Source organism: Fukomys damarensis, unplaced genomic scaffold, assembly GCF_012274545.1.
Source record: "Fukomys damarensis isolate Sample0158 unplaced genomic scaffold, DMR_v1.0_HiC HiC_scaffold_28, whole genome shotgun sequence".
NCBI classification, from domain to species: Eukaryota; Metazoa; Chordata; class Mammalia; order Rodentia; family Bathyergidae; genus Fukomys; species Fukomys damarensis.
Window position 1 is genome coordinate 3,143,524 of NW_022900940.1, and position 26,166 is coordinate 3,169,689.

General features: G+C 41.7%; 1 protein-coding gene across 2 annotated transcripts in view; it reads right to left on the bottom strand.

The window, feature by feature from the left end:
* Positions 1-9,499: 9,499 nt before the first annotated feature.
* The window catches only part of Eogt (EGF domain specific O-linked N-acetylglucosamine transferase), a 35,983-nt gene continuing 19,316 nt past the window's right edge, over positions 9,500-26,166 (bottom strand). For both annotated transcript variants that reach the window (XM_010635853.3, XM_010635861.3), the window contains exons 13-17: positions 25,391-25,459; positions 14,595-14,656; positions 13,561-13,680; positions 11,678-11,780; positions 9,500-11,144 (exon numbers count right to left, since the gene is read on the bottom strand). In XM_010635853.3, the coding sequence (XP_010634155.1) occupies positions 10,998-11,144; positions 11,678-11,780; positions 13,561-13,680; positions 14,595-14,656; positions 25,391-25,459 (501 nt within the window). In that variant the 3' untranslated portion in view covers positions 9,500-10,997. The remainder of the gene's footprint in view (positions 11,145-11,677; positions 11,781-13,560; positions 13,681-14,594; positions 14,657-25,390; positions 25,460-26,166) is intronic.

Here is a 26,166-nt window from a genome sequence, read left to right on the forward strand (position 1 = left end):
CGGTGGCCTGCCTTGCAAGTACAAGGACCCGAGTTCAATCCCCAGTACCAAAAAAAAAGACAATGGTCCATTAATTCCCATTCATAAGCAGTATGCTACCCAGAAATGTGTACATTATGATTACATAGAAGATATATAATACTTGTATATATGTAATGGTCAGCCAAGCATGAAAGAAAGAATTCTATCTCTATTTGTATCTCTCAGTATGTGAAATGTGTGTGTGTGTGTGTGTGTGTGTGTGTGTTTGAGGCTGTGTTGGAAAAGTTTGCACAGCCTAGACCTGGCCTGATAAATACTATGATTTCCTTTAAGTGATTTTTTCCCATATGTATTTTCACTACATGTAGTAGCTACATTGGAAATGTATTTTTTTAAATGAAAATAACAGACAAAAACTACTCTGTCTAAATGTTTCAAGTGTTCAGATAAAAAGAAAGTGAAATAACTTGAAGAAGATATCCGAACCTTTGGGGAACATTGTTTCAATTTTAAAAAGCCTTTCAGTATTAATTATTGAGTAGAAACGATGGAAAAGGTAATGGGAAAAGAAGTAGAGAAAAGAGCAAGGAGTCACTGTGCACTGGTGATAAGATCCCACCTTGAGTATGCTCGAAGATTAGCAATGTCGCTGTTTTTTAGGGACCAAAGCAGACCTTGGGAACAGGTAGGTAGAATTCCCTAAAGAAGGATGGGGTCAAGCTGACTTATACCAGCAGCAACAGAGGATATTTTAAGGAATAAGAAGCTTTGAAGAAAAGAAGAAGAAGAAAAAGAAGTAAGCTTTTGTAATTGTAAATTATTCAGCCTAGATGTTTACAATATGCAATTTAGCTTTAGGCCAACATTAACTTCTATTCCTATTACTATCAGATTAATTGCATTTTGTTGCTTTTTCTAAATACACTTCAAATCAGGAAACCTACAATTCAGCAGTTAATCATTAAAGTAGCAGTGGATTTGCAGATTTGTTATCTGAAAGCCCATCTTCAAAATAAAATAAAAATCCAGAGCTCCTTTTCTGTATAAGAAACAGTGCATTAATAATAAGTAACTAGGAAAATTGTTTCTGAAGAGGAAATGATGTCCAAACTGATAACAAAAGATATCAAAAGATAACAAAAGAAATCAAGGGAAATGGACAAAAAAATGAGTGCAAGAACTTGGGTGAATTTGCAGATTATTAATGCATCTAGAATCAGAGGAAACAGTTGCAAATTTTGTACGAAGATAAATTGGAATTAAAGGAAAGTATCATCTGATAAATTTCAAATACTACAGTACTGAAATGTCACATTTCTTTTGCCATCCAATGACTAGATAGGAACGTGTGTACATTTATTCATTTTCATTGTTCTCCGTGATCTCAGGCCTTTACATGCAGCTGATAGCAAATACGTTTTCACAGCCAATCAATAAAACACAGTTTACATCAAATGGCCAGAGAGTTGTCAATTTTTAAAAATCCCAGGCTCTCTTGTGAATTTCTGACTTCAAAGACATGTGTTAGGATTATTAAGCAAGTAATGATTGATTTATTACATAACATTAAGAAATGTTTTCTTTGAAGCACAAATTAAAAGGTCATGCATGCCCAGATTTTTCTTCAGGTTGATGGTTTAAAATGCAGAATAGATAATATTGCTGGCTGTGAAGGACACATGAAGGGGATCTGAACTGACTCCTTTCTGGGCAATATTTTAATGAAATGCTTAATATTCTGCGGTGGATTAATGAGGCTCTTCTCTATTTTCAAACAATGGGTGAACAATTAAGACCCAATCCCGAGAACAAATTGGTGTCACTGTTATTTTGATGGTATTTAAAATGACCATTGCTGTAGCAACGGGGCATTATTTAGCAGGAGTGAAAATAACCATTTACATCAAGCAATTCAGTGGAGATATTCGGAGGGGAAAAAAATGTGGCAGCTGCTGTTCCTAGAAATAAAGCTGACATTTTAGGATGAAAGCAATTTGACCAGCTGAAACCCCAACTTGTGTTGTGCCATGCTGAGAAGTCACCCAAAATGCATGCCAATGTGATAACTGTCCCCATAAACCCAGTGAGCGGTGCAGTTTCCCACCCCAGTTTCAGAACACTCAGGGGAGAAGAATGGGTACAGATCTTTGAAGAGGTCAGACTTCAGAATGAATGAAATTAATTAGCCTCGTGTGGGCAAGAAAAACCACACACCAAGTGTGGGGAAAGTGATCTCCAGGTAGAGATTCACTGGGAGAAATTGGTCTTCAAAGGCCAATCCAAGAGTACTCTAAACACCTGCATGTCCTAAATAATCAAGAACTATATTGCTCACCAAGCCTGTCTAACAATGTAAACATAAAAATAAATCATCTCATCTTTTCCTAGTGTATCATTATGGAAAAATGAGGATGAAAATTTTACAGGTGGACAATGAGAATAAACTTTTCCTTATGCCCAACTGTCATATAAAGCAAGAGAACATCCCTTTTACTTTGTGAATTATACGTTTATCTCAATACCTTCTCTGTGGACCGTTCTTTCTGATTTTACTTCTCAGAGGTCTGATCTTTCCTTTCCAGGTAGCAGAATTATTTTGCAGGGTGTTTGAGAAACTTCTATAATTTAGTCCCTCTCACCCCAAAAAGAAAAGTCTATATGGCCAAATTGATGGGATGAAATGATAAGTTTAAAGAATAATTCATTATACTGTCAAGATTTTGGCATGCCAATCACTGAAGAGACTATTTTGAGCTGTCTGTTCTAAAGCAAATGTTTTTTCATTGACGGACCCGCCAAGTGCTTGATGGAATAATGAATTGTTCCCATTGACATCACGGTCACACGCAAGCCTCAGGCTCCGTGCAGTATTTTTCCAGGGCTGATGAATAATGTTGCTGCTCTTTCCATGGTGTGTAAAGTTAGGAGGATAAGGTCAAGCTCAGGGACTTGCTGAAGAAGAAGATGGGGGTTCAGAAAGAGAGGGGAAAAGCCGGGCATGGTGGTGCACGCCTGTAATTCCAGCACTCCAGAGGCTGAGGCAGGAGGATTGCTGTGAGTTCCAGACCAGCCTGGGCTACACAGTGAGTTCCGGGTCAGCCTCAACTACATAGTGAGACCCTGTCTCAAAAAAAAAAGAAAGAAAAGGGGAGAAGGGGTAAAAGTTCAGGGATTGCCATAGTCAGACATGACTCCTAAGCTCATCACTAACATATCAATTAAAAATGTTTGGATGTGTATTTTAACATGCCTGCAGAGGACACCACCCAAGTATTCTAATTTCTTCCTTATGAAAGATTTTTTTGTTTTGGTTTGGTTTTGTGTGTTTGGTTTTATTTAGTTTTTTATTCTGGCTTGGAAGATATTTGCAGCTGCACTCAATCAGAAGCCCCAACTCCTCTGGCTTAGAGACAAAAAGGCAAAAAGGAGTGTAGCAGTTAAGCTTGATTGGCTCTGGGGGGTGCTGCCCCCAGACTTGTAGGTGTGACTGTGTCCTGCAGGCATGGGTGTGAGGCCTTCGTCTGGCCCTGGCTCCTTCCTTTCTGCTGCTGTTCCCTGCTGTCTCCTGGCCACCTAGAACTAAGCACTTTGTTCCACCACGCTCTTGCGTCAAGGTGTTTCTGCCTTGGAGCCAGCGGAACATGGGCTGAATCCTCTGAAACCGGGAGCCAAATAAACCTTTTATTCTTACGGTGGTAGGGGCCAGCTATTGTATTCAAGTGCCGGGCATGCTGATTAATACACGAAGGCACCCAAATCAAAGTGAAAGGAGCACTGTCCTAGAACAGTCACATACACACGTGCAAGTATGCTGTGCTCCCAACACACCGCCATCCATGCCTGTCTGTGCAGAGCGGGCCAAAGTCAGCACCATCCTCACCAAGAATATGTTTCTGAAGGCCTCAAGCCCCACAGACCAAACGTGTCAGGGACTCCCGGTAACATTAAGGGCGAGATCTACAAAAACGCTTAATCCTGATAAAAGTCACAACCTAAAAAAGACAGCTATGAGTGCACGAGGAACTTACCATTTGTGTAAATAAGCCCCGCCTGCCTTTCAAATGCAGTTTGGACCTTCACTGAGACAAATCTGTAGTTTCCACTTAGGGCCTTCTTTACCCATACACTCAAAATGAGAATCACAGTAAGAACACCTGCTCACCACACAATTCACTTTGCTTTGCCAAAAAATAAAACTTTGTTTTTTCCTCCCTCCCAATAGTCATTTTCCTACTTATATGGAAAACTATGGATTATGTCAGGATTTCTTTATGTTCCAACACCATCTCCAAAACGTTAGCGGGGAAGTGATTTCCTCCACCGCCCCCAGGATTAAGAACACGTACATTTTGTGCAGACTTTACGATAAGGACCAGAAAAGACACCATCTCATCAGAGCCACCAAGCGCTGTTTTACCTGGACTATGGGTCTACCTAAGTGCTTATATTTGCCTGTACCCACATATCATTTTCCACTCCGTCAGAGACTGAAGGAACGGCAACAGGGCCTAGGTAACCCACTTAGACGTCGGATCTACACTCCTCTCTCACAAGCTGAGCCTGCCGAGGAGAAGGAAGCCAGAAGGCAGGGGCTTTACAGTTAAGCGGGTTCTCAGATGTGTGGAGCAAGCCCCCCAAAAGCCAACGTGTACCCTCCACAGCCCGGAGCATCGGCCACTTTTTTCCTGGGGTGCGCCTTTTGCTCGAGTTTCCCAGCTGCCTTCTCGCTGAAGGTGTCTGCCCCCCAGGCTGCCAGCCCACCACTGCCTCAGCACTCTGGGGTTGTGGATCTCAGCCTCAGTGGGTGGAGCAGATAGAATCCACATGATAATCTGGGTTTTCCTCCAAGGGCCCGGCAGGGACTCCAACACGATATATTCAAATGTGCTACCACGTCACTACTTGGGCCTGCACTTGGACAGGATGTTGTTAACTAAGAAACAATTAGTCCATCTTTCATGCAGGGCTCTTGATGGGGCTCATTCAGTTCTACCAAGAAAGTGGACTTCTACACCACAGGCTTTCTAGTGCTAATACTGGTATTAAAAAGGAAGAGGAGGACACAGAGAAGCAAACGAGAGAGATCAACTTTCCTAGCTGATGGGCCTTTTCACAAGTTTAAAGTAAATCTGCCACAGAATGGGCACCTTTTTCTGGAGATCACTTTTATTCCCTTGTCCTCAGATTTATTGCTTGCAACACATAACACCTATCGTAAAACTCTCCTTTCCAGTAGGCTGTAATTTGAATTGCAAAAACAAGCCTACCCAAGATCCTACCATAGAGTAAAAAGTAAATATGATAGAATTACAAAGCAATTTATTTGCATACAGATGCCTGATGCCTCAAACCAAAATTTCATCCCAGAATCTGGTGATGGTACTGTGCGATGCTCCATCATCCCATCTGACTTTTAGTTTTACAGAGAAGCAGAGGTCAGGACACACTCAAAAGCCAGAGGAGGAAAAACTCCAGGCCTGGAAGCACCTCTCAAAGCAACTCGGTATCAATTCTCTCCGTTAACGTTACCGCATTGTGTTTTTTAGAAAATGATACCTAGGCAAAGGTATTTTTCCAAAGGATTTACATTTTTCTGTCATTGTAGAAGTGCTCTTTTCATGAATTAAGACCTGCCTTTTTTTTTTTGCCCCATTTCCCACCTGCCTTAGGAGTTTGCCGATTTGCTACACATTGCAATGTGCACTTATTTCATTAGTGTTTCCCTTTTCCTCCTCATCCTGCCTCCGTTTTACCTGGTATTTAAATGCTGATCATGGGCTCTACCCGCCTTGCCCCGGGTGTGTTCAGTACCTCCCTAGCCTTTCCATCCTCATCTCTTTTACTCACGTCTTTACCTCTTCAACTTCCTCCAGGGACTTCAACAGTCACCTTTAACTTCATCTTCTCCTCGCTGACCCCTCATGCAACGGCCTCATACCAGACTGGCCTATTTCACTGGCGTCTTAACACTGCCCAGCCCAGATTTCCACTTGACACGGTGGACACTTCAGCAGAATGGTGTCCTGACAGTTCATCTTCCAGGTTTCTTTGGGAACTACCATTACGTTTTACCTACTCTCGTCCCGCTGATTGAATGAACAGAGCTTGAGAGGCCAGTGGCTCCCAAGTCACCTGGTGACACTGAACTAGAGTAAGATGACTATGGCCACGTCCCTCAACTTCGGTCAGCTTCTATCTCCGTGGTGGAGAGTGACAATCACACCTACAGTGTTGGTACTGCTGTACTAGTGAGGATCTCTCGGGCTGTAAGAAAACCATCATCTACTTCACGCCCTGAATGTACAAGTGAAAGGTGGCTCAAATGGCACCTCATGTAGCTCAGGTCTGGGGTCTTTGTACCAGGGCCTTGGCATTATCTTGCAGATGAGAAATGTTATGCAGCTGAAGGCATCTGGATGGGTCACTTATTTAGTTACCTTTTATCTTGCAACATCCAGACTTGACAATCTTGGGCTCACCTATTGATCCTTGGACCCATCACCTGGAATCAGGTAGCACATTTGGGTTAATTCATTATAAAGAAGCAACTCACCAGAGAAACTTCATCCTGCAGGCACTGCCAGGTGCCCCTGCCACCAGGAGGGGCTGTGGGCGTGGCACCTGAAGGGGGATTCTTGCGACTCCAGCTCTCGTACCTCCCGAGAAAGTAATTCTGTGGTTAAATGAACTCAGACCCGGGGCACATTGTAGCTTCCTGGTCAGAAACTGACAACGCAGCTACTCCTTCCAAGGTCCTGGAGAGCCCTGCAATGAATTCTGTTTCCCTTCGGGCAACATTTCCTAAACAACTCAACAGCCTGTTGACACCCAGGGTGCGGAAGCTTTGGCAGGGGCTGATTTAGACCTCATCAACTGCCCACTCCACGAGCTTCGTGAGTCTCCGAAACCAGTAGTTGCCGATCACTCTAAACCAGAGCCACCTGGGGACAGCGGACAAACTATGACTGACTGTACGACCAGACATTCTGAAGTATTTGCTCTGGAGAGCACAGTTAAATACTCCCCAGATGCAAGACCTTCAGATAATGATAACAATAATAATAATTCTCTACGTCATAGTCTAACAGTAGCATTTCCTAAACACGGTGCGACATGCCAGACCATAACCGAGTGAGAAGTTTTTCCTGCACCCTTCAGTCAACCTGCTTGGCGCATATCGACACCAGTGCGTAAATAAGAAAACTGGCCCACGGTCGTGCAGCTGCTATGCTGCAAAACAGGACTCAGAGTCTTGGGGAGTCTACACTCGTGTTTTTCTACCTTCCTCTTGATCAAATTCTGTGATTGGAAGCTGTAGAGAAGAAATGACACAGAACACTTCCAGAACTGCCCTGGGTCACTCTCCTAGCATCCGTTCTCACACTTGCTTGCCTGGCCGCCTCCTTTAATTCACGTCTCGTCCTCCGGCCTCAGCTGAGCTCCCGTGCTTGGTTCGGTTCTGCTCAAACACAACAGTAATAGCAGTCACACCCGTGATAACTGGTGACGAAACGACACAACGGGGAAACGGGCTCCTGGGGGGAATGGAAGAATTGACGTGCTCTTGGTGGACTCTGAACAGGGCTTGTGTCCCACCCGCAGCTCCTGTCGTTAGATGATCAGGAGATAATGGACCGCATTCTGGTACTGGCTGTGCTGTGTGTCTATGCTTAAACCTAAAAAGTGCCCAGATAATTTGCCTACATTCTTTCAAATCAGAAATGAAAAAACAAAACAAAACAAAACAAAAACAAATAAAAGCCGATCATATGCAGAAGCCAAGTCTTAGGGTCAGCAGCACTCAGGTGCCCGGGATCTAAGATGAGTCTTACAAAGGGCTGCAGATCCGACCATTAGGAAGGGCTTTACCGCCACCTTGTGGTCACAAGCATGCAAACCGCAAACCCAGCAAACCGCTCTGATTGCTTTTTGGACGAGTTGAAAGGTCCCCAATTCCACACCCCTCTGAGGTCCTACCTGCTATAGCCGTGCAGCTCGCTTCCTTGCTGCCCAAGCCGGGGCCCTTGCTTTCTCCCCGGCGCCAGATCCTGAGGAGACTCCCTCAATGAATCACCTACGTGCACATATTCGTCCCAGAGGCTGCCTTTCCGACATGACCTACAACGCTTTACAGAATATTCCCACCACCCGCCTAGAGTTACCCTGCTCAAAGCTGAGTCAGGTCCTGACTCCCTTGTCCACATCTCTTCAATGGCTCTCATCATCTGCTGCCCCATCCATTATTTCTTTTAACCTCACCTGCTCTCCCTTCATCACAGCACCTGAGTAGGCTTCCTTACTGTCTCTCAGAAACATCAGCCACGTTACTGCCTCAGGGCCTTTACACATGCTCTTCTCTCTTCCTCAACTGCTCTTCACCCAATTAGCTGTCTTCACCTTCCTCCCATTTGATTTAAACGTCACGTCTTCAACAAGGACTTAGCTGATCCCATACGTAAGTGTGCAGGTCCCACCCCAGACTCCACGTCCCTTTCCGGCTTTACTCTTCTCTACAGTACCTACCCCAATCCAGCATACCAGTTACAGGTGTCCTTGAGTGTCTATCCCCTCCACAAGGACAAGGGCCTCACTTCTGTATCCCCAGATCCTAGCGTGTGTCTGGTACACAGAAGTGGTTTAATCAGCAGGTACTGAATGAGCAAGGAAAGGAGCGACCCAAAGGGCACGGGAGGGCCTCAGCGGTCCCTTACAAAGCATTCGTGTTTGTCCTTGAACCCCGATTCTTACATCATCTTGGTAAAGGCTTCTGAGATGCAGCATTTGTGAAAGCACCAGATAAAACACTAGTAAATAACTGTGTTATTCATCGAACTGAATTCTTAACCAGTAACTTCATTTTTATAATCTACAGGCTGGGGAGTGGGGGGCAAGCATAGTATATAACATTCGGGCACAGAAAACTCTGAAAATGGCTCGGACATTTAAATGAAGTATAAAAAGATTTATTCCAAAGCCATATATAAAATATATAAATAACAAAATGCATCCCATTTAAAGACAATAAAAAGAGCAGTCCTTACATTTTATATGTTATAACAATTCAAGGATCTTCTCACAACTAACCAAAAAAGTCCAATAAAAGTTAATTGCATAATGTGTCAGATGGGCTTTCTCATTTATATAAAACGAAGCCTCTTTAAATTCAAACTGTTTGAAAATAATTTTATTATTAATATTGTTCTCAGTTTCTGACTTCTCCATAGTCTATGGAATCACATTTCTATGTGCTTCTTAAAGTGAGGTAAGAAGATAAATATTTAAACTGTTTTTCCAGGCAAAATTTTCAGATGTTCATGCACCAATGACTTAAGGTGCAACGTGGCCTTTACAATTCTTTTCCTGTGAAGTATTTCCCAGTGGTTACTTAGTATTCTGCACAAAGAACAGTAGCAATGCCTGTCATTTAAAAATTCATAATGTTGGGCCGGGGATTTAGCTCAGTGGTGCCACCGCCTGCCTTGCAAATGCAAGGATCCTAGTTCAATCCCCAGTTCAAAAAAAAAAAAAAAAAATTTCATAATGTTATAATTCTTTTTATACAGTTTTAAGATCCAAATCAAAGCTTTTCCTAGAGTGATTCACTATTTTCCTTTCAGATATTTTAATAAATATTACTTTACTCTACAACTCTACCATAATTCTTTAAAGCAAGGATCAGCAAACCTGTAAAGATCCAGATATAAATATTTTGTGTCGTAAGTCATTTCTGTTACATACTCTTCTTGGTTTTACAATTCTAAAATTAAAGATTCTTTACTTTTGCTATAATTTGCTAATCACCACTTTAAAAATAGAACTAGTCATTAAATTAGGTGACTCAAGTGTTAGTAAAATGTAAACTTCCCAGTGGGCACTATAATCCATGGTTTCTAATTTGTAAATTCAAAGTTCATTAACAGTAAGAAATGAATTGCATTCAAAAAGCAGGAATATAATTCATATATTATTTTTAAACAATGGCACTTATGGCTTTTCATTTTGACTGGATAATTCATATGTCTACTTTTTTCTTTTCATACCTGGGATTGAATTCAGGATCATGTGAGGCAGAAGGTGGAAACACTGGGCTAAGACCCCAGCCCATATGTCTACTTATTTTACAGCCCTAACTTTTTTCAAGGGAAAAATTTTTTTCATGTGGCTACTTTGAAGTTTGTACAAAGCCTGAGGTACTTCCGTGCTAACAGAGGTAGATACTTACACAAAGGAAGCCACTCTTTCATATATAAATTAGACACAAATATACTCCATAGCTGAGAAGGAGAAAGTGGAAACCAGCTACAAAGTACACAACGGATTACCGCAGAATGTCCCCATTGGTTTTATCACTTGTGGTTGTATTTTGGTAAAACATGATTTGAATACAAAAAGTAAATATAAATTAATACAGCAGCATATATATAGCCTGGAGCTGACTAAACACTGATCTATAACATGGTCTTATAACTTAGTACTGAGAATCACACTGGGTATTCCTCTGCGTGCATGAGTGTGTGGGTGTGTGTGTGTGTGTGTGTGTGTGTGTGTGTGTGGTGCATGTTTTCTTTCCTCCCATAATCGCTGGTAGGAACAGATTATGACCAATAAAAGAGCAGTTTGGATTTACCTAAATATATCATAAACAAGTCAGAACGCTCCAGAATTACAATCAGATGATATTTTACAAAACTGCTTAAAAATTCTAAAGTGGAGAAAATTGAAAACTTTGGTATTCCCAAGAAGAAAGCTCAAATATACCAGGGAGCCTCTCTGCCCAATTTTAACTATAAAAACTAAATTTTTCAGTGCAAAAATATTACGGCCATTGAGAAACAGCAATAACACAACCACCATAGAAAACATGTAAAGACTATATGATACAGAACACCCTGAAGGTGTGTTTTGGTGTAGAAAGGTCATTTGGAGCTAGGGAATTGCAGGATGTTTGAGTGTGGGAAGTGTGAGTCCACATGTGAGAGTCTGAGGGCTTTTTCTTGCAAGCACACTCGACGTGTTTACAGCTCATCGTGTTGCTTCTGGAACGGCCACTTTGGGTGCTGCAAGATGTGATCCGCAGCCTCAAGGACGAGGTACATGAATTCTTCCACATCAAAAGAGTAGTTGGTGAACTTTGGGTGCTCCCCCAGAGTCGGGTGGTGGCCCTGCAAAAGCAACCCAAAACACAGATCCTTAGGTCACCTTTGGGCATGGTCTTCCCTACAGGAAGGACATCATTTTACTCGGGTAAGGCAATTGCTAGAGGTTGGCAAAGGCCTTCTAGAAAGGACTAGATAATAGTTTCAGCTCTGTCAACCCTAGGTTCTCAGTCCCAGTCACTCAGCTCTGCTACTGAAGTTCACAAGCAGTCATAGACAGTACACATACACAAGTGTGAATGTTCCAATAAAACTTTATTGACAAAAACAGATGGTGGGCCGGATTTGTACCTCAGGGCCGCAGTTTGTGATTCCTGCTATATCTAATCTGTTAGATCTTTTTATGCCCAAATTTCACAAAGCTGTCTTAAAAACATCAAAATTTTCTCTAATTTGCAAATATGAAATACAGTGGCCCACTTTTTTACGGTAGAAGAGTACCTTTAGACGGGAGCTCAATGATCACGTTTAATTTTCACAGTTGGGCACATTACACCACTTAAAGGTTTAACAAAGTAAGCTTTGTGATTGAACTTTACCTTGTCTTGAGGAAAGACTTTGTTCTGCCTTCGCCAAGTGATATAGTGAATGCCTCTCAGCCTGGCCAAGTCTAAGTAACAGCGCTCATCTTCACAGTTGTATCTAAAGACAAAGGGTGTAAAACGTGAGGTTTCTGTGCAGGATTTTGGCCCAGGCTACAATTCTCTAGGGGGAAAATGCAACTCCAAATACATTCTTGCAAACAGTTTTGTGAACAGCAAAGAAGTTAAGACTGACAAAAATCATTTTTAAAATATTCTTGGGGCTCAATGGTAAGCTGCTTGCTGGCATGTGTGTGAAAAAAACAACACAACTTTTCTTAAAATACAAAAGTAAAAAAATAAATAAAATTCGAAGAACTTTATGTTAACTTTATGAAAAAAATAAAAACAAGGAATGGAGGGGACTGACCTAATTCCACAGGTACCCGTGAACTTACATTATCTTACACTTGGGAAAGTAGACTAGGGAGGCAACAGCTAGTTAACCAGGTTGTACAGCTAGTTAATGAAGGAAGCAAAACCTGACTCTCAATTATATTCCTCTCCTTTCCTCCTTTCTTCTATCCTTCACTCTCTTCCTCTAGGAAAAATGAGTTAAGATAAAACCCACAATTTTCTGACCATGTCTCTAATATATATTGTTTTAAAATGTTTTATAAAACATTGGAAGTTTATAACAACTTTTCTCTTAAATACTCTCCTATTTAAAATACTCAGTCATTAAAAAAAAACATGAAAGTGCCTGGGATTTAGGTCAGTGGTGCTGCCACCTTCCTGCCTTGCAAGTACAAGGTCCTGAGTTCGATCCCCGGTACCAAGAAAACACACACACACACACACACACACATACACACACACACACACACACACGAAGTTATTTAGACACAAAGGAAAAAAAGTTAAATAGCAGGAATTTCTATCAATGGTCAAGAACTACATATGGGGCATGGTGCCAAGCACTGCTGCATGGAGGAAGAAGGCACTGTCATGGGTGAGATACAATACGTCTCCCCAGAAAGGCGTGGTTGTTTATGGGCTTTGAGTAGGGATGGATTAGGAAGGCTCTAACTTCATAATTTGATTGTGTTAGGGTGACACCAGAGATAGGAGATAGGACCTGACTGAGGAGAACAGGTCATGGGGCATAACCTTGAGACTCCCTCTGGTCCCCAGCCCCTCTCTCTCTAGTTCTCTCATTCTCTCTGCTGCCTGGCTGCTATGAGATGGGCTGCTTTCCTCTGCCATGTTTCTGCCTCACCTCAGGCCTCAAGCCATGGAGCCAGCAGACCATGGACTGAAGCCTCGGCAGCTGTAAGCCAAGACAAGCCTATCCACCTTTAAGTTGTTTTCTCAGGTATTCTGTCACAGCAACAAGAAGCTGACTAATGCAACCATGCCTCTATAACCAGTAGCTGAGATAGAGGAGCGCCCAAGGGAAGATTAGCAAGCAGGAAGGCAAGTGGCTGGACTTGTGTTTTTGTGGTATGTTGTACAGATTTTCTGTAACTTGGTCAAACCAAGGGCTACAAGCGTGCCAGGTAAAATGTCCCACCACCAAACGCCCCAGTCCCAAGGTCCCTTTCTAACAGTAATAGTGACGCTGAGATGCCCACAGTCTAAGAGGCACCCGAGAATGAACTCCCTTCTTCCCAATCCTACTGAACCAGGGGTGGGGGGCTGAGGGGGCAAGTGGCTTACTGAGTGCCTTGGAAGGCTGGAGGCTTCTTAGCTTTAGGTCCTTTTTTCTTTCCAGATACCTATATGACATAACTTGTCTGTGACGACTGGATATGAAACCTCCTGATGCTCAGAATCAAAGTCTTAGCTTGCCCAACACCATTATTGACCAGCCACATGGAAAGCTGCCCCTAAATACTTACAGTTCGAAGACAACAGCCCAGTCGGGAAGGAAAAGTAAATGGGTAAGACCAGCTCCATGCATTCCAATAAAGATGTCTGTGTTGTGTGTTATCCTGAGCTGATCTAAAAACCCAAGTTCTCTGTAACACATGGAATAATACGAGAGACAAGGAGAAGGAAGGAGCTTTAAGTTGCCTTTGCTCAGGGTTCATGGTCACAATATTTACAGAAGTACATTTCCCAGTTTCAATCAAATTCTATGTCAATACTTTTTTTTTGCCAATTTTATGCATACCCTAGTAAACAATAACTTATTTTTTAATAATATAACATTTTTGCTATGTAACTGCGCTTACCTGTTCAGACTTAAGAATACAGTGGTATCTTGGTTCACAAACTCTTTTGTTTTCAAAATCTGCATGGGGTGACAAACACGATTGTGGCCGTATCTCCCACACAAACACAGATGTGGCCATCTTTTCTAAAATGGTACAACAAACTAAGTTCATGAACTGAGGTACCACTGCTCTTATTTGAAGGAGAAACTTAATAGCTGGGAAACCAGTGATACATGACATCGACAAAGTAGGTGCATGATATTCGATTAAGGGTGTGTGGTACTGAATCAGCCCACTGATTGGATTAGCATGGTTCTGGGTGTGGCTGACTGCATTTACTGAAGACAGAAGACCCACGGTGGGTGTGAGTGGCACCAACCAATTGTCTTGGAGCCTAAATGGAATAAAAAGGGAAGCTCACTGCTGCGGCCTCCTGCCTGCTGTGCCATAAGCTGTTTCTCCTCTGCCATGCTGCCCTGCCTTGTAGTCAGCCAGTCTGGACTGAAACCTCTACAAACCGTGAACTAAAATACAACTTCGCTCATTTAACTCAGGGGTGTTGGATATCTTGTCCCAATGAGAAAGTAACTAAGATAGACGGTGTCTGCCTAACCCTTCTAGATAATCAAGCTCCCATTGGAAAAATGTTTTCTAGCCACCGTTAACTCATTCAAGCAAAAGGCAGCAGGGTTTGCCTGAGTGTGGTTTTTGCTTACTTGTATTTGTAATCAACAATCCGGACTTCAAATGTCGATACTGTTTTCAGTGCATTCACAAGCTAAGAAAAAAGCGACACAGTTAGAATTTCTTTTCCTTTCTTCCATTTACTTTCCTTTATGACTTTATACTTCCTATTTTTGCATATAATACTTTTCAGGTGTCAAATATCCTTTGGGTCTATTGCTCTGAATCTTATTGGAGTTCAAATGCTGGCACCAGCCCTTAGCACAAGACTCTCCACTGCCATGAGATGCTGATTTTCTAAGGTGGCCTGAGACTGCAAAGAACACAGACAGTTCATGGGTCCAAATGCTCGGCACAGCAACACACTAAGTTGCTAGTTTTTCCTTCAAATCTCAACATGCATTTGTTAGACATCTACACTGTTGCAGACGTTGTGCTAGGACTTTTCTTCCTGTCCATTATGTCATTCACACAAACCACTAGCACTTTGTACCTATCCTCTGATTGCTATCTTCTAGCAAATGGAAAGTAACTGCACATAACTGATTTATCATAAGAAGCGCAGTCCCTTGGAAGGACACCCAGTGTAACACCGTTCAACAGTTCTCGCACTGGTATCAGGTGGCCCTGTGGCACAGCAAACTGCAACAGGAACATCGCCGCAGGGCTGGGGCGCAGCTCAGTGGAGAGCACCTTGCTTCCCACGTGTAGGTCGTGGATGCCATCCCCAGCACCACCCCTCAAAAGGCACTGGGGACGCACATACATTGTACTGGCATTTCTAAGGGCTTGGAGTGTAAATAACTTAATCCCCATAAAAAAAAAAAAAACACCAAGTGATACCTGTTTTATAAACGAGACCACAAAGGCTTAAAGCAGTTAAATAACTTTCCCAAGATCTCCTGGCTGGCAAATGCAGAACCAAAATTAAACCTAGGTCCTCTGCTCCTAGAAACTATGTACTTAACCAGTGCGCTCTACTCTGCAACAGGCAGTGACCAAAATGTAATCTCTGCCCCATTTTACACACACACACACACACACAAATCATATGATCACAAAATGGAAGTTTCTCTCTCTAGACAGCTCTTTGGTTCCCATGAATATACTGCTTACATCAAAGAGTTGCAGGAGTGAGATTCGAATTCCAGTTTTCCAGGAGGGAATTAATCAGAGGGCATAAGCCTGGGTCTTTTAATGAGGTTAGGTCCACATACAAGGAAATGAGTGCTGTGAGTCCCACAGCGAACGTGCTCTTCTTCATGCTTTCTAGTCCCACTGTCCAGACTTTGCAGTAGGCTAAGACTGTGCTGTCCTTTATTCAGAGCATCTGGGTCTTTCTCCAAGTCTTACAGCCTGTGCTACACCTCTCTCCTGGACTTCTCTAATTCTCTTTGGTGGCTCCAGGATGGTCCCCAGGCCATTAGATTCAGGCTCCTCTAAGATGCATTTGCTGTTGCCCAGCAGAACACTTTGGAGAAGAAAGCCATCTCAGAGCCAGGTTACCCTTATCATACACCCACTGCCCTACTCACTAGCTGGATGACCTTGTATACACTTCTAAGCTTCAGGGTCCTTGTCTATAACAGAGGGTAATAATAAAATACTGACCTCGGGGGTATATTGGGAGGGTTGGGGACACCATGCAGAGGGAAAACATACTTCGCATCTACTCTTTCCATCTTCCTACACCAGAGTATACTCTTGACCTGTTGGTATTGAGGCTTCCCTTCTCTCTACCCCAAGACTGCATTACTGGATGTGCCGTGAGCTCTCCATACCCATGAGTTCCACCTCCACAGATCGGACTAACATCAGATCAAAGACATTTTTAATTGCATCTGAACTTTTAGTTGTACTGAATGAACGGGTACAGACTTTTTCTCGTCATTATTGCTTAAACGATACCTAACAGCATTTACCTAGCAGCATTCACATGGTAGCAGGTATTACAAGCAATCTAGAGATCACTTAAAGTACCCAGGAAGACGTGCATGTAGGTCTTACACAAACAGGTCCTCGTTTCATACAGGGAAACTGAGCATCTGTGGAATTTGGTATCTGTGAGGCAGGCCCTGAAACCAACCCCCCATGGGCTGCCAGGGACACCTGTATTTTTAATTCTGCACACACACACACACACACACACACACACACTGCTCATTTCTTCCACGCTCATGGCTTACAATTGTTCATTATGCCATATGCTTATGTCCGCGTGGCTCTTGGAAAGAGATGCTCACTACCTAACTTGGATCAGAAGGTATTCCAAGCAATCCACGTAAAATATCTTACCCATCAAAACCCACCCCGTTGCCCTCTTACTCAGTCTGCTCCATTACAGATCTACTTAAGTGCTCAAGCTAAAAGCCTGGGCACCACACCTAATTCTTGGTACCATTCCCAGCCCCAACTAATGCCCTGCTGCACATTGCAAAGGTATCACAGCTCATCTCCTCAAACTGTATCTTGAACCCATTTATCACCTCTACCGTCATCATCTTTATCCAGACTCTTTCTCCTGGGCCGCAGTAACAGCTCCTGATCAATCCCCCTGTTCCTACTTTTGCGGCAAGAGCAATTTAAAAGTAAGTAAGAAGTCAATTCAGGTCTCTCCCTATGTATCTGTTTTCTGTTTGCTTCTGTAACAAATTTCTACAAACTCGGCAACTTAAACCAACATGACTTCTCCTCCTGTAGCTCTGCTGGATGGAAGTTCAACTTGGGTCTCACCAGGCTAATGTAAGCTGTCGGCAGGGGTGCGTTCCTCCTAGGTTATGTAAAGAAGCTGTAAGGGAGAATCAATCTATTTTCCTGCTTTTCCCAGCTTGTAGGAATGGCCTACATACTGGGGCTTGGGGCCCCTTCCTCCACCTGCAAACACAGCAGGCTGCATCTGCTTCCCTGTTCATGCCTCCTTCTCTCGCTCTCCTTTTTTTTTTTTTTTTTTTTTTTTTTAATGTACTATGAATTGAACCCAGGGCCTTTACACTGACCTACATCACCAGCCCTTTTCTCAAATTTTTTTGAGACAGGGTCTTGCTAAGTTGCCTAGGTAGGACTAGAACCTGCAGTCCTCCTAAGATTACAGCGCTGGGTTACTGACATGCAGCTCCATGCCCAGTTCCTCTTCTACTTTGAAGGAAATGATGAAATATGACCTGATCTGTGAGACGAAGCCACTGAAAAGAGTTTTCCAGGCCGAGGCCAAGGTTCCCTGGTAGATTTGTGGCCTGTCTGTGGTTACACTGGGCCTGCCTGGATAATTCCAAACTATTTCCTATTTAAGATCAGCTGATTAGCAACCGTAATTCCAACTACAACCATAATTTGCCTTTGCCATGTAACCCACCCTACTCACAGGTCCCAGGGATTAGGACGTGGGCATCTCTCAAAGGGCAGAGAGCACACCATTCTGTCCACTAACACCCTGCTTAAAACCTCTGGGTCATGGCAGGCGTGGTGGCACAGGCCTGTAATCCCAGCACTTGGGAGGCTAAGTCAGGAAGATTGCTGTGAGTTCAAGATCAGCCCGGGCTACACAGTGAGTTCCAGGTCAGTCTCAACTACATAGTGAGACCCTGTCTCAAAAAACCAAAAAAAAAAAAAAATCCTTCCCTGCAGGAGGTCTCTCCAGCTGCCTGCCCGGGCCTACCCAGCAGGTGCGCAACCTCCCCGACTGCGCGCCACCAGATCGAGTAAGGAAGGTATTTGCGCAGGCACCCTTGAAACACCCCTATGACCTGCTCCCCCCACCCCCCACCCCCCTTCTCAAACCTCCTGACTGGGCCAGTCCTTGGACCCACTCTGCAGAGGCATAGGTGCTCATGAAGGGTAGTTTTCTGAGCTCCCAACTTTGAACATCTTTAAAGAAAGGGCAGGGGAAACCTGTAAGAGAACTGAGTGGAGTTCAACCCTGTGGGTTGGGAAACTCAAGTTAGGCCTTGTGGACTGAGGTCAGTCTCAGTCGTGGGGACCTGCCATTGGCTAGCCAAGATTAGGGGATTCGGTTCTGCACATGGCTGTACATGTGGTATAATATGACAACAGAGACATAGTCTGAAAGAGGCCCTTCAAATTCTTCTTTTTTTCTTTTCCTCATTCCACCCTAAAATTTCTTTCTTTTTTCTGTCCTCTCTCTCCAAGTCAGTCTCTTGCTCCACCATATTATCCCTCATCTCCCTTTTTATTCCTGCTCCTGCTCTAACTCAGACTTCTTCTTTTACTACTTTTCTTTTTCCTTTTTTTTTTGGTTTGTTTGTTTGCTTTTGTTTTTCAGGGGGTTTTTGTTTTTGTTTTTGTTTTCTTTATGTTCTTTTCTCCAGTCATTTTATCTCACTCATGGCTCTGTAGCTTCAAGGGAAGGCAAGTGCCTGTTACTGTTAAGGGGATATATTCTTGTCCTTATTCCCGCACTCTGTCTATCGCCTCTGAAGTTGATAGCTTCGTAAAGATAGTAAGGTCACTCTACATCCTCTGGTTTCACTTCAAACTCGCTCCAGTTCTTTCACTTTTCTACTCCTCTCATCCTAACTCAGTCTAACCCCCCATCCTAAATGGTAAAGATGCTATACTGAAAAGAGTATTCACTGCAAACATATTTTGGGCTGCTTCTTGATATTAATTTAATTCACATGGTTTAAAGGTGATAGATTAATGACTACCACAAGTGGTCAGTTTGCAAGCTATGCTTGATCCTATTGGGCTGCTGAATGTATCAATTGGGATAAAGGATTGTGATTGATTTAATGAGTTGTTTTCTCTGATATTATGAAAATGAGGATGTCTTTGAGTCATTAGAAACTCAAAAGCTAAAAAGCAACTATATCAGGAAGATTTAATACCCAGAAATTAAACCAAGGACAACCCAACAACAGAAATAAAAATGAGAAAACACTTAAGCAAGACACAAAGACTGATTTCCAGTTCACCAATGGCAAACAATAGGACAAATGAGGATGAAAAGTCTGATAATGAACCAGCAGGACACCCTGGACCCATAGCACAGGAGGTAACAAAACAGATCAGTCAGGCTCTAGAAAAATTCAAATCAGAAATAATTTCCCAGTTAACCAGAGAGATGATAAGCAAAATGGAAGTCATGATTTGAGACTCTAGAACAGAAACTGACAAAAAAATAGATGAGCTTAAGACCATGATAGAAGCCATGAAGACTCAGCATAAGAAAGAAATGGAAACAATGAATGCCCAAAAGAGGAAAGAAATGGAATCCATAAAACAGATTCAAACAGATATCCAGGAGATTAAAAACTCTATCGAAAGTGTATGCAACAGAATAAAAGACTGCAAAGATAGAATTTCAGATATAGAAGATAGGATCGCAGTCAGTGACCATGAAAAAAGAGGCCTCACAAAAACAGTAAGGGATTATGAGAAATCAATCCAACAACTTCTAGACGGTGCAAAAAAAATAACATAAGGCTGATAGGAATTCCTGAAATAGCAGGAGAAAACACAAATGACTTAAACAAGCTCTTCACAGAATTAATGACAGAAAACTTCCCAAACAGAAGGGAAGAATTAGACATACAGTTAAGTGAGGCATATAGAACTCCAACTAGCCATGATCAAAAAAAATCTACACCTAGACATATAATAATCAAGATCCCAGAAATCCAAAAGAAGAACAAAATACTACAAGCAGTAAGAGAAAAGAAACAAATCACATGTAAAGGGAAGCCCATCAGAATCACAGCAGACTTTTCAACACAAACCGTCAGGTCAAGGAAAGACTCGAGTGAGGTATTCCAAGTCCTAAAAGAAAACAACCTCCAACATAGACTGATGCATCCTGCAAAACTCTCTTTCAAAATAGATGGGGAAATAAGATACTTCCACGACAAAGAACACCTGAGAAATTTCATGAACACCAAACCAGCACTACAAGGAATTCTAAACAATATCCTACAAAAGAACAATGAAGGTCACAATACCATGAGGCCCAACAGACCAAATTAAATAGGCAAGGCAAGAAACTAAAAGGAGAGGGGAGAAAAAGTAAAAAGAGTCAACAAAAGGACAATAACATGACAATAATAAGTCAGAACATATCAGTTATGACCATCAATGTTACTGGCCTCAATTCACCAATCAAGAGAAATAGACTGGCAGAATGGATTAAGAAGCAAAATCCAACAATATGTTGTATACAAGAAACACACCTAGTGCAAAAGGAAGCCCACAGACTGAAAGTGAAAGGATGGAAAACAATTCTCCATGTGTCCGGAGACCAGAAAAAAGCAGGGGTAGTAATCTTATTCTCAGACAAAGTAAATTTCAAACCAAAACTCATTAAGAGAGACAAAGAAGGACACTACATCCTTGTAAAGGGAACAATTCAAGAGGAAGAGTTGACAATCATAAACATACATGCACCAAATATAAATGCCCCCAACTATATAAAACAAATATTAAGTAACATGAAAAACTAAATAAGCACTAATACTATTGTAGTGGGGGATTTAAATACCACACTATCACAAATTGACAGATCATCTAGGCAGAAAGTCAACAATGAAATAATAGAACTGAACCAAGCTTTGGAACACATGGACTTAATAGATGTTTATAGAGTATTCCACCCCACAAAATCAGAATATACATTCTTTTTGGCTGCACATGGATCATTCTCCAAGATAGACCACATATTGGCTCACAGAACAGGTCTAAATAAATGCAAAAGAATTTAAGTCATCCCCTATATATTATCAGATCATAGTGCAATCAAGCTGGAAATCAACAGCACAAGAAACTGTACAAGCTTCACAAGCACATAGAAACTGAACAACACTCTCCTGAACAATCAATGGATTACAGAAGAAATTAGAGAGTTTTTACAAATAAATGAAAATGCCAATACAACATAAAGGAATCTAGGGAACACAATGAAAGCAGTTCTACATTGAAAATGCATAGCACTGAATGCCCACACTAGGAAAATAGAGCAAGCTCAAATAACCTAATAATGAATCGTACACTCCTAGAAAATCAAGAGCAAGAAAATCCCAAAGCTCGAACAAGAGAGGAAATTATAAAGATTAGAGCAGAAATCAATGCAATGGAAACTAAGAAAACAATACAAAAAATAAATGAAACAAAGAGTTGGTTTTTTGAAAGAATAAATAAAATTGACAAACCCTTAGCTAATCTTATCAAAAAAAGGAAAGAAAAGGCTCAGATCCATGCAATCAGGAATGAAAAAGGCGAAGTCACAACAGATCCAAAAGAAATCCAGATCATCAATACCTACTTTGAGAACCTGTACTCCAATAAAATGGAAAACACAGAAGAAATGGACAGATTTTTAGATACATACGAATTACCAAAGTTGAACAAAGAAGATAAAAACATTTTAAACACCCCAATTACAGCCAGTGATATTGAAAATGTAATTAAAAATTTACCAACAAAGAAAAGCCCGGGCCCTGATGGATTCACTGCTGAATTTTACAAGACCTTTAGAGAAGAACTACTGCCATTATTCTTCACACTTTTCAATGAAATTGAAAGGGAAGCTATACTTCCAAATTCATTCCTGGAAGCAAGTATCACTTTGATTCCCAAACCAGGGAAAGATGCAACTAAAAAGGAGAACTACAGACCACAATCCTTAATGAATATAGATGCAAAAATCCTTAATAAGATACTAGCAAACAGAATACAGAGGATTATTAAGAAGATCATCCATCATGACCAAGTCGGATTTATTCCAGAGATGCAAGGGTGGTTCTACATACGAAAGTCAGTGAATGTAATACATTATATTAACAAAGTCAAGGACAAAAACCATATGATCCTCTCAATAGATGCAGAAAAAGCATTTGATAAAATTCAACACCCATTCATGATAAAAACCCTGCAAAAAATTGGAATAGATGGTCTATACCTCAATTTAATAAAGGTTATCTATGAAAAACCAACAGCCAACATCGTATTAAATGGCCAAAAACTGAAAACCTTCGTGTTAAAATCAGGAACAAGACAAGGATATCCACTATCACCACTTCTGTTCAATATAGTTTTGGAAACATTAGCCACAGCAATTATATGAGAGAAAGAAATAAAAGCAACAATGATAAGAAAGGAAGAAGTTAAATTGTCATTATTTGCTGATGATATGATACTCTACATTGAAGACCCAAAAAACTCCACCAAAAGACTTCTAGACTTAGTTGACAGATTCAGTAGAGTATCTGAATACAAGGTGAACACCTAAAAATCAATAGCCTCCTTATACACAAATAGCAGACTCACTGAGAGAGAAATAAGGGAAAAAATTCCTTTTACAATAGCATCCAAAAAAATGAAGTATCTAGGAATCAATCTAACAAAAGAAACAAAAGATCTCTACACTGAAAACTACAGCACTCTGAAAAAAGAAATCGAAGAGGATATAAAAAAATGGAAAGATATCCCCTGCTCCTGGGTAGGAAGAATCAACATAGTGAAAATGGCCATACTACCGAAACTGCTATATACATTCAATGCAATGCCAATTGAAATTCCAACACTATATTTCACAGAACTAGAAAAAAGAATCCAAAAATTCATTTGGAACCACAAGAGACCTAGAATAGCAAAAGCCATTATAGGCAACAGTCACATGGCACCAGGTGTAACAATTCCCAATTTGAAACTATACTACAAAGCCACTGTGATAAAATCAGCATGGTACTGGCAAAGAAATAGGCCTGAGGATCAATGGAACAGACTGGAAGACACAAAAACAAATGCAGATGTACTCAGCTACCTCATCTTTGACAAAGGAGCTCACCATCCTCAGTGGAGGAAAGATAGCCTCTTTAATAAATGGTGTTGGAAAAACTGGATATCAACCTGCCACAGATTAAAATTAGACCCTTATCTTTCGCCATGCACTAAATTAAAATCCAAATGGATTAAAGATCTAAATATTAAAACAGAAACATTAAACTTGCTGGAAAGTAAGTTAGGTAGAACTCTGGAAGACATTGGTATAGGAAAAGACTTTATGAACAAATCCTCAGTAGCACGGGAACTAGCAGAAAGAATCAACAACTGGGATCTCATCTTACTAAAAAGCTTCTGTACTTCAAAAGAAACCATTAGCAGAACTAGGAGACAATCCACAATGTGGGAAAAAATTTTCACCAGCTGTTCCTCAGACAAAGGACTATTATCAAGAATATATAAAGAACTCAAAACAATCAGCCCCCCCCAAATATAAAGACCCGATTCAAAAATGGGCATCTGAAATGAACAGACTTTTCTCAGACAAAGAAGTAAAAGCAGCAAGTAAATATATGAAAAAATGTTCCACATCACTGATCATTCGAGAGATGCAGATGAAAACACTGAGATTCCACCTCACCCCACAAAGAATGGCTGCTATCAAGAAATCAACCAATAACAAATGTTGGTGGGGTTGTGGGGAGAAAGGAACCCTTCTCCATTGTTGGTGGGAGTGCAGACTGGTGCAACCACTATGGAAATCAATATGGAGATACCTCAAAGAGCTTGGACTGGAGGTTCCATTTGACCAGCCACCCTTCTTCTGGGTATCTTTCCAAAAGAACTAAAAGAATCATATCACAGAGAAGTATGTGCACCCATGTTTATAGCGGCACAGTTTGTAATAGCTAAAACTTGGAAACAGCCCATTTGCCCATCCGTTGGAAACTGGATAAAGAAGATATGTTTTTTCTATAAAATGGAATATTACTCAGTCATAAAGAATGAGAAAATAGATTCATTCATAGGAAAATGGATACATACTGAAGATATACTAAGTGAAATAAATAAGGCACACATGTGTAAATACCGAATAGTTTTTCTGGTGTCAATAATCTGCAATAATACAGAAGATACTAATAAGATTACTGACATTGAGAAATGGGAAGAAAGGAGCTAAAGGAGTAGGGACGGTGTGATGGGCAGGGGAAGGGTAAAAAGGGAAAAGAAAAAAATGTGAGATAATGAAAAGATGGAAATAAAGCGGTTGTAGATGGGGAGGGGAGGAGGGGGTGAAGAGAGGGCAGGGACAAGGGGAAAAAATGAGAACCAAGACCTGTCATGTAGAGGTACAAGATCCCAACAATGAATGTAACTGTACTGTATCCCTAAAATGTACCAATAAACTCAATTAAAGCTGAAAAAAAAATCCTTCAGGGTCACTTCTCTCTACACTGAATTAAAATCTATCTTCTCACCACAGACCACACAACCCACAAGATATGGCCTCCCCCACCAGGCCTGGCTTCTCTGAGCTCTTCTGATACCACCGCCCCCTCCCTCCAGAGATGCCACTGCATCCTCGCGTTCTCCACTCTCACGCAAGGCTCATTGCTGCTGGGGTCCTCACTGATGAGTTCTCCCACCAGGCAATGCCTCTTCAGACACCTGCTGCCCTCCTCCCCCCCTCACAGCATCCCCAGTCTCTGTCACGTTGCCCTCGGTTACTCCCTTCCTGGTGCTTGTCACCACCTGGTGTCCGACTTACTTGCTCATTTGTTCATGCCTGTCTCTCACCTCTAGAGAGAACTTGACGAGGGCGGGGACCTTCCCTGTCTTTCCTGTGTCCAAAGCCAAGAGTGAAGCCTGGCTCGTGTCCAGAGCTCAATGTACTTTTCTGCGGGGTGGGGGGTGCTGGGGACTGAACCTGGGAATGACCACTGATCCAATAACTGAACTGGGCACAGGCCACCAAGCTTTCCAAATGAGTAATTGTTTCAAAGAAAAGCTTTTAATATAACAGCGGAAAATGAAGCACATTTGTCATGAGAGGTAAATTCAATACAATGATATTAAAAACATATGTCAAAAAACTAACCTCATTTTGGTTTAGTATTTTTCTGTATTCTGTGCTCCGGGCAAGAATGGTGACTCGAATTTTTCCATCCTGTAATTAAAAAGAAAAGGCAAATAACACTGGATGAATTTGGACCAATGAATGAACGGACATCTGAACCTCAAATGCGATCTTCACAAAGAGATGAGTCAAAAAGATTATACTTATGGAATGATTAATTTTTAGCCCATTCCCTCACCATTCTCTGAGATTACAAATATTTCCACTTTAAAAGAAAATGTGGTACATATACACAATGGAATATTACTCAGCTATAAAAGGAGAATAAAATCCTATCATTTGTGATTACATGGATTGGCCAAGCCAGGCATGGTCGGAGAAGCCACATCCAGTTAACCTCCTGGAGGAGGAGGAGGAGAAGGAGAGGAGGTGGAATTTAGATCATGGGAGGCCACCCATAAACGAAACTCATACTTTGTTTAGTGAAGTCAGGCACAGAAAGATAAATGCCACATGTTCTAACTCCTCTGGGAAAGCTAAAAAGTTGATCTCCTAGAAGTAGACAGTAAAGTACGGTAGCGGCTACCAGAGGGAATCGTGGGGAAAGAGGAAGACAGAAAGGGGTTAACGGCTTTGGAAATATAGTTGCAACAGAAGGGTAAGATTCTAGTTCTATTGTCCTAACAGTGGGCTGTGACCATCTGTACCTAGATGTCCCCACAAAGCCTCAGGCAATCTCAAAATGGGGTTTTGTCAGAGGGAGCGGAATCCGCAGTGTGGGCTGAGATGAAGGGTGT